The sequence below is a fragment of the Peromyscus leucopus genome, chromosome 1 (genome assembly GCF_004664715.2).
Source record: "Peromyscus leucopus breed LL Stock chromosome 1, UCI_PerLeu_2.1, whole genome shotgun sequence".
NCBI classification, from domain to species: Eukaryota; Metazoa; Chordata; class Mammalia; order Rodentia; family Cricetidae; genus Peromyscus; species Peromyscus leucopus.
In genome coordinates, this window is record NC_051063.1 from 77,084,246 (window position 1) to 77,092,984 (window position 8,739).

Here is an 8,739-nt window from a genome sequence, read left to right on the forward strand (position 1 = left end):
GGATGGAGGGAAGTTGTTAAGAGTTGAAGACAAGGTCTCACTATGTAGCCCAGTCTAGCCTGGGATTTACAATCCGCCTCACATGTGCTGGATTAATAGGCTAGTGCCACAACATCAGGCTTGGAAATGAAGTTTTTCTTTAAGCAAAGTTATTAAAATGGTAGAGCCAAATTTCTAATAGATAATCTGACATGTAAGACATACATACTGATATACACAACTGCCTAAATTCAAGATTGCCACTACATGGCTAGAAGTATAGCTCTCAAAAACAAAAACTTGTTTTCTAAGACAACTACAATGCATAATTTCTTTTGTTCTTTTTTTCCTTGAGACAGTCTTACTACATAGACTAATAGAGATCGGTTTGTCTCTACCTCGTGAGTGCTGTGTACAAAAGCATATGATTTCAAATTTAATGGTCCTTTTAGAACCTTAATTTTTTTCCCCCCAGACAGGATTTCTCTGTGTAGTCCTGGATCTCGCTCTGTAGACCAAGCTGGCCTTGAACTCACAGAGATCGCCTGCCTCTGCCTCCCGAGTGCTGGGATTAAAGGCGTGGGTCACCACACCTAGGGAACCTTGATTTTACTCCTAAGTACAATAGATTCACCTATGCAATAAATGTGAATTCACTTCAAATAATAGAAAAAAATAGGAAAAAAAAAAAGCCCCCAACCCCCCTTCACTGAAGATGCAGGGAATGGAACCCACACATTACAAAGTACTGAGTATAAAAGCAATAATTGAAAACAATGTCCCAGCCAGGCAGTGGGGTCACACACCCTTAATCCCAGGACTCGAGAGGCAGAGGCAGGTGGATCTCTGAGTTCAAGTTCAGCCTGGTCTACAGAGCGAGTTCCAGGACAGCCAGGGATACACAGAGAAACCCCATCTTGAAAAAAAAGTCCCACTGAAATATGGCAAATGAACTCACTCATGAAATTCACTATAAAACAGAAGTCTAAGTGCCTCAAATTCCTACCCCAGCTAAATGGTAAAAGACTACATATCAAAATTTCCCAGAAGCTAAAAAAAATTCTAAGTATCAAATCCACTGGAGCAATGACAGAGTGCTTACCTACCAGGACTGCCAAGCTCTGCACTCAACTCTCAGAAACATATTTAAAGCCCAAAGGGCTATGGCTCAATAGTAAAGAGTCTGCCTTAGCATGCACAAGGCCCGAAGTTCAAAGGCCAGTACAGCAAATGAACAAACTAGCAACTGAGTTATCTATGGTGGTACAGGTTTACAACCCTAGGACTCAGGAGGCTGGGGTGCATAAGGAAACTCGCAACTCCCTCTCCTTCCTTTTTAGATAGGGTTACCATACACCTCAGGTGAACCTGGAACTCCCTATGTAGCTAAGAATGATCTCAAAATTCTTATCATTCTACTTTTACCTTTCAAAGAGCTGGGATTACAAGTATGTGCCACCATACAACTGTACATACAGTACTGGAATCAACCCAGGGCCCAACCCTGAGCCTTGTGCATGACGAGTATTATACCAACCAAGCTAAACCTCAGCTCCACAAGAAGCCCTGTCTTATTAAAAGGGGGAAAAGCCTATTAAATGCAAATGTAGAACTAATTAATTTAAAAAACACACTTTCCCCCTACTCCACATTCCCACAATATGAGGAAAGAAATAATGTCTCACTTAAGGCTTATCCTGTTCTAGTTCCAAATGAAGGTAAACTATTCTCAAAGCCTACAGTCTTAAAAGCATTTTGCCTAGTCTCCATTTCCAGCTTAGCCTAATTTAACCACTTTAAGAAAGAACTGTGTTTTTTTTCCTTCTTTAAAGACAGGGTCTCACTATGCATGTACTTTTTAATTGGCCTGGGACTCACTAAGTAAACCAAACTGGCCTTGATCTCACAGAGATCTGCCTGTCTCTGCCTCTGAGTGCCAAGCTTAAAGGCATGTACCACCATACCCTCAAGATCTCCACTCTTGGAAATCAGCATTATGTGAAGTAGAAAGTAAGTATCTAAAGCCAGGCATGATGGCACATGCCTTTAATCCCAGCACTTGGGAGGCAGAGACAAATGGATCCAAGTTCAAGGCTAGCCTGGTCTACAGAGTGAGTTCTAGGACAGTACACAGAGAAACTCTGTCTTGAAAAAACAAATTAAAAAAAAAAAAAAAGTAGAAGAATTAACTAACAGGCTTGACATGTTACAGTCCAATCTCTCTGAAAACTAAAGACAGTCCAAACTCAACTACTCAGGTAGATAATAAGACCTGCAACACCACTTCTGTCTCAAAAACATTAGTCCATTAGTCCACAGAGAATAAGCGAAGGAACCCTCCCCACTTTCAAACCTGTGTCTGTAGGATTGGGAGCTGAGAGTGAGCAGGGGAGGGGCTGCTCTGCATGGTCCCACTCCCAGGCTCCTTGCTGGATGCCTGAAGAATGACTGGGTTATTATCACCACTGCTGCAGGCCGAGGGGCTGGTGTCCGGCTGCAGGGCATGCTGGGAGCTGGCCTCATTCTGGGCCACCAGCCACCGGGACCTGCCTTCCAGGGCCCGGGGCCCACCAGGGCGTCCCAGCCTCCGCTCAGGTCCACCAACCTCTGGAGCACCTATAGTTGGATTAAAAAAAAAAAAAAGTAGGAATAAAATTAAAGGCTATTAAAACAGTTGTTTTCTGAGACAGATAGATCTTATTACACCATCCAGACTGGCCTGGGACTTACTATCTATCCTCTTGCCTCAGTCTTCAAAATGCTGAGGTTAAAAACTGTTTCCAGCTCGGGAGGCAGAGGCAGGCGGATCTCTGTGAGTTCGAGGCCAGCCTGGTCTCCAAATCGAGTTCCAGGAAAGGCACAAAGCTACACAGAGAAACCCTGTCTCGAAAAACCAAAAAAAAAAAAAAACTTTTCAGGGATATGGAGGTAGCTCAGGTGGTTGAGTGATTATCTAGCACACATAAAACATGGGTTCAATCATGTTTTATGTGTGCTAGATAATCATAATTTATGCTTCAATCAAAGCATAAAACTAGCAGGGTGGCATGCACCTTCAATCTCAAAGCATGGGAGGTAAAGGCAGAAAGATCAGAAGTTCAAGGTCATCCCTGGTTACATGTGAGTATGAGACCTCAAGCTTATGTTTCCTCAGCATTTACTATGTGTCAAATACTTGGAAGTACTTCCCTTAGCTAGAAGAGGTGGAACATATTTGGGACACTAAGATGAAGAGGATCGTTTGAATTCAGGCATTCAAGATCAGCCTCAGTCATATGAGATCTCATTTCAAAAGAAGAAATATGCTGGGTGGTGGAGGAGCACACCTTTAACTCCAGCACTCCAGAAGTAGAGGTAGGTGGATCTCTGTGAGTTCGAGGCCAGCCTAGTCTACAGAGTGAGTTCCAGGACAGCCAGGGATTCACAGAGAAACCATGTCTCGAAAAACCAAGGGGGAGGAAGGATATGTCAGGTGTGCTGGTTCATACCTATAATCCCAGCACTTAGGGGGCTAAGGCAGGAGGACTGCCATGAATTCAGTTAGCTTGGGTTAGAGACTGAGATCCCTCCCCTAAAAAAGAAAACCAACAGGGGGTGGGGGTGGTAGTGCTGAAGCTCCACTGTTCTACCTCCACCGTCAACCCCCACGGAAACACATGCATAGATCTCAAGTTTTCCAAAGTAAAATCCACAATTAACCTATTCTCATTATCACATAGTGTTTCTCCATTCACATAAGCACACAAAATTGTATCTAAAGGTGAGCTCACCTGTGTGAGCAGAGACCACACCCCCTGTGAAAGTCTGCACTTCCACGGTGCCCTGCTGTAATGAGGGAAATCACACCTAAAACAGTAGAGGAAAGCAGCAGTGAGGAACCAATCCACATTTGTCAATACCATCTCAGTGTACTTACACCAGCTCTCTGAGACTTTTAAAATACACCCAAAGTCAGTTCACATAAATAGTAGGAAAAGCTCATGCTTCAGAAAAAGAAAATAAATTGGGTTAGGTTTTAGTTCATTTAGGCCTGGGGGGTAAGTCTGGAGAAATGTCTCAGCGGTTCAGAGTGTTTACTGCTCTTGCAGAAGCCCTAGGTTTGGTTCCCAGCACCCACATGGCAGGTTACAACAGCTTTAACTCCAGCTCTAGTGGATCCAACCTCTCTTCTGGCCTGTTCGGACACCTGGCATGCTTGTGGTGTGCATACATGCAGGAATTCACAAATACACACAGAAGGAAATTAACTTTTTAAAAAAGTGGTGGCAACAAATGCAAATCGTGTTTTGTGTAGAGAATTTCACAGGGTTGTACGTTCTTGCTGGATAAGGGTAAGGGCAGAGAGGAACTCAAACAACAGAAAGTTTTAAAAGCTGAAGTACTTTAAGCTCCAACCACCAAATGACGGACAGAAACACCACATCCACAAGTTCACAAAGCCTGCTGGATGTCTGACTGCCTGCTTGCATTTTCAGTGGACTCAACAGGAACGGAGTTAACAGGGTGGAGTTCCCAAAAACAAAAAGTTGGTCACAAGAAAAGGATCCTTTGAAATCTGTACACACGGGACGAAACATCCAAGGAACTTTAGAAAGAGCTTTTTCAGCCGATGTAAGGAAGGCAGGCTCCAATGAGACCCATACTCCGGAAACAAGCAGGGTTCAACTAAACGAGGCCCGGAAGTGTTTGCCCGGTTAACTCCTTCTCTAGGCGCAGCGCTGCCTCGATTCGCCCTCCACATTCTGGGGACCGGAGGAAGTCCGAGTCCAAGACGCCTGAACTCTTGACCCGGGTCTTCACTAGAGTTTCCCAAGACCTCTCCGAAGTCTGACCCAGCATGACCCCCCGACCTGGGCCCCAGCTCTCACCCCCCCCCCAGGCGGTAGCCCCGCCCCCGCCGGTGGCCCACCCCACCCAACGTGCGCGCCAGGCGGGGGAGGGGCTCGCGCGCGCGCGCGCGCGGCTGGAGGCGGAGTGAGCCGGCGGCGCGCACGGCCTGGGGAGGGGGGGGGTTCCCGCCAGAACCCAAACCCATAGACCAGGTCGCAGGACTCGCAAGTCCGCGCCCGCCGGCGCCCTCACACCAGCCGACCGCAAAAGGGTCGAGGGAGGACGGGTTGGAGCGCCGAGCCTGGGTCTCCCCTGAAGGGATTATGGTGGGCGTGCGCCCGGATGCTTGGTCTCATGCACCCTGTCCTCTTCCTCTCCCCGGAGGGGAGGCAGGTCGGTGGGCGGGCAGAAGCGCACCTGGGTCCGTCCTCTCGGGGCTTTGCTCGCTCACGCACGCGTGCGCAGAAGGGCAGGAGGGCGAGGAAGGCGCGCCGAGACCCGGGGCCACCCGACCTGACAGCCGCCGCGCCGCCCCCCACCCCCCCGCGACGCGCGCTCGGTCTCCCTGGGCGCGCGCCGGCCGCCTCGCTCACCGGCCCCCGGGCACCGGCTGGCGGTGCGCGCGCAGCACCCCGGGAAGGTGGGGGGGGGGGAGAAGGCGCTCGGAGGTGCGCGCGCAGCCGCCCGCCAGGGGAGGGGGACGTGCGCCGCCGCCATCTTGTCTCCCTCGCCTTACCTGCGTCCTCGGGGGCGTGCTCACCGCCCCCCTCCCGCCGAGGAGGGGGGAGGGCCCCCTCTGGGTCGCCGCCTTCCCCGCCTCGAATTCCCCTCAGGGCCGCCGTGAGAGCCACCCCCGAGCTCGCGCCGCTCCGAGTCACGCCGCGGAGGGGCGATCAGTCAGTTGGAGAAAAAGGAGCCGCGACTCCCGGCGACCCCGCCGCCGCCGCCGCTCCCGAGGCCTCACCAAAATGGCCGCCGCCTTCTCGGCCGCTGCCGCCACTACCACCACCACCACCACCAAGGCTCGTTATCGCTACCGCCGGAGCGGCCCGTCCTCTCGCGATACACAGTAACTGGAGGCTGGAGGGGCGGGTAGGTTCGCGTGCTAGCGTAGGGCTCTTGTCTGGAGCGCAAAGCAAGATGGGAGATGTAGTCTGCTCCCGGGTTCCATGCTCGCCCAGCACGCCTCGGCGGATCCGAAACCACGGAAACGCGTGGTGCGAGTGGGAACAACCTTTGGGTTTGGGTTTTTTTTTTATTTTTATTTTTTTTATTTTTGCAGATTAGTCAGTGACATGAAACAAATTAGTTGTGGAGTTGGGCCTCCAGTCGCTTTTTTTTTTTTTTTTAAAGACAAGGTCTCACCATTTAGCAGTGGTTGACCTGGACTCGCTATTGTAGATCCAGCTAACCTTAAACTCAAGAGCAAGAGATGCTCCTGCCTCTGCCTAGGACCAACGGTATGCGCCACCACTACCAGCTGTAGTCTACTTTGTAGCAGTGATTTCCCAAGATGTAGCCTCCAAACATCTGTGCCATTGGTTTGCAGGTTTCCCACACATTAAGAACCCCTTTGAAAGGCTGAGAAGATAGCTCAGCAACTAAGAATATTGGCTGCTGCTTCTTACAGAGGACCAAGGTTCAGTTTCCAGCACTCATATTCCAGAAGTTCATAAACATCTGTAACTCCAGTTCCAGGGAATCGGGCACCCTCTTCTGACCTCAGAGAGCACTGCACAAACATGGTGCACAGACATACATGCAGGTAAAACACCCGTACACATCAAATAAAAATCCTTAAAAAAATGCCTTTGAGAATCTGATACTCCTTCTCCATCTTAAGGACCTGTTTATTGTCAACAAGAGTTCCAAGAAAGATCTTGAGCCCTTGATTACATAGGAAGACCCTGCCCCAAGACATAACTAATAATGAAGAAAGCTTGTGGGATAAAAATAAAAATAAATCGAAGACGGACATCGGAGAAGCCATTGTGGACAGTGGGGAAATGGCAGTTGAATAGAGACTGGAAGAAAGATTCTTCACAGCTAGGTGTGCTGATATATACCTATAATCCAAGCACTTACTGGTAGAGGCTACACACACACATACACACACACACACACACACACACACACACACACACGTTAATATTCTAAAGTTCAAGATTATCCTGTCTTAAAAGACATGTATATAGTCTTGTAGTAAGTATGTGTCTGCTTTTTTCAATTTAGGACTTTGTAAAAAGTTCAGTGTGTGTGTGTGTGTGTGTGTGTGTGTGTGTGTGTGTGTGTGTGTGTGTTTTACATAATTAGAACACAGGACAGAGGATCAGGGTTTGATTCCCAGCACCCAAATGGAAGCTCCTAACAGTCTCGTAACTTTAGTCTTAGATCTAACACCCTCTTCTGATGCACAGACATAACGTTCAGGCAAACACTCATAAAATAAAATAAAATCTCAAAATTAAAGTCTAATATGAATTATCAGCAAAAAAATTCCCCACATTGTGTCAGTGTCCTGCCCAGAAGTAATCAGTTTGAGTCCCTCATATTTAAATGATACCATACTGTATATTGTTTTATACTTTGCCTTTTCAGACTTGATATATATAATATCTGGAAATATATTTGTAGATAATGGGACTAGGTGTGGCATTCACCTTTAATCCCAACACTCAAGAGGCACTGGCAGGGCAAATCTCTGAATACAAAGCCAACCTTGTTTACATAGCAAGACCCACACACACACCAAAAGAAAGAAGGCAAGAAGAGATAAATGTAGGTAATAGAAAGAGATGGTTCAGTAGTTAAGAGCACCGGCTCAGGCCAGAGGACCTGAACTCGGTTCCTAGGACCAAGAGAGCTTGCAAACATTTTTAACCTCTTCTGGCCCTGTCACTAAAAGCACAAGGTGCATAGACATACACACACAAATCACACATACACATTTTAAAAACCTTTTAATAATTTTTTAAAATTCTGAGTGTGGTGATAACGTTAATCCCAAACATTCAAGAGGCAGAAGCAGGGAAATATAGATATCAAGGCCAGTCTGGTCCACATAGTGAGTTCTTTGTTTTAAAAAGACCACAGACCTGCCTTCAAACACAATAACTTCAAAAAAGAGGCTGGAAATATTGCTCAGTACTCAAGAGCACTTGTTCTTACAGAGGACCTGGGTTCAATTCCACGCATCCACATGATGACTAATGCCATTCATAATTCCAGTTCTTGGGGATCCAAAGCCCTTTCCTCTGGCACCAAGAATGCACATGGTGCACATACATACATGCAGGCAAAACATTCATAATCATATAAAAATAAACTTTTAGCTGGGCGGTAGTGGCGGACACCTGTAATCCCAGCACTCAGGAGGCAGAGGCAGGTGGATCTCTGTGAGTTCGAGACCAGCCTGCTCTGCAGAGCTAGTCCAGGACAGGCTCCAAAGCTACAAAGAACCCCTGTCTCGAAAAACCTAAAAAATAAATAAATTTTTAAAAATTTAAGGGCTGGAGAAATGGTTTAGTTAAGAGCACTAACTGCTCTTCCACAGGACCTAAATTCAATTCTCAGCACCCATATCACAGGTCACAACTGTAACTATGAGATCCAACACCCTCATGCAAACATACATAAAGACAAAATACCAATGCACACAAAATAAAAATAAATTATTTTTTAAAAATTCAATAGGGGATCAATAGGTAAAGATATGTGCCACCAAGCCTGACAACCTGTATTTGATGCCTGAAACCCACAAAGTGAAGCACAATCCTAACTAGACTTACCAATGAAAACCCAGAGTCAAATCAAGGGTGAAAGCTCAAAGTCCAGAGAGGCCACATTCACTTCTTACCTCTCCAAATCCTCTGGCCAAATGCGGGGAGATCCCGTCTCTATGAATCCTCAGACTGAACATGCCCAAGAGCC

At 47.2% G+C, this 8,739-nt stretch overlaps 2 protein-coding genes across 8 annotated transcripts in view; one reads left to right on the forward strand and one right to left on the reverse strand.

Moving 5' to 3' along the window:
* Nucleotides 1–5,632, reverse strand: part of LOC114704376 (Snf2 related CREBBP activator protein) — a 50,434-nt gene extending 44,802 nt beyond the window's left edge. For 3 of the 4 annotated variants that reach the window (XM_028885583.2, XM_028885584.2, XM_028885580.2), the window contains exons 1-3: nt 5,546–5,632; nt 3,750–3,825; nt 2,333–2,595 (exon numbers count right to left, since the gene is read on the reverse strand). In XM_028885583.2, coding sequence (XP_028741416.1) covers nt 2,333–2,386 — 54 coding nt within the window. In that variant the 5' untranslated portion in view covers nt 2,387–2,595; nt 3,750–3,825; nt 5,546–5,632. Of the gene's footprint in view, nt 1–2,332; nt 2,596–3,749; nt 3,826–5,226; nt 5,316–5,545 lie in introns of those variants that run through there. The other variant, XM_028885582.2, reaches the window with a different exon arrangement.
* Nucleotides 4,940–7,743, forward strand: LOC119088908 (serine/arginine repetitive matrix protein 1). Of its 4 annotated transcripts, XR_005092667.1 has the most exons (3): nt 4,940–5,901; nt 6,163–6,269; nt 6,359–6,505. XR_005092667.1 is itself a non-coding variant. In XM_037210342.1 (2 exons), the coding sequence occupies exons 1-2, from the start codon at nt 5,152–5,154 to the stop codon at nt 6,208–6,210; spliced, it is 798 nt and encodes a 265-aa protein (XP_037066237.1). In that variant the 5' UTR covers nt 4,940–5,151; the 3' UTR covers nt 6,211–6,505. The 4 variants fall into 4 exon arrangements, 3 of the variants coding, with proteins under 3 accessions (XP_037066237.1, XP_037066245.1, XP_037066242.1); XM_037210342.1 differs by having other exon boundaries at nt 6,163–6,505; XM_037210350.1 differs by lacking the exon at nt 6,163–6,269 and having other exon boundaries at nt 4,940–5,878.
* The last annotated feature ends 996 nt before the right edge of the window (nt 7,744–8,739 follow it).

Coding starts and splice junctions, on each gene's coding strand:
- LOC119088908 (XM_037210342.1), top strand. CDS start 5,152: ATGCTTGGTCTCATGCACCCTGTCCTCTTCCTCTCCCCGGAGGGGAGG. Junction 5,902..6,162: donor ACTGGAGGCTGGAGGGGCGG/GTAGGTTCGCGT, acceptor TTTTTTTTAAAG/ACAAGGTCTCACCATTTAGC.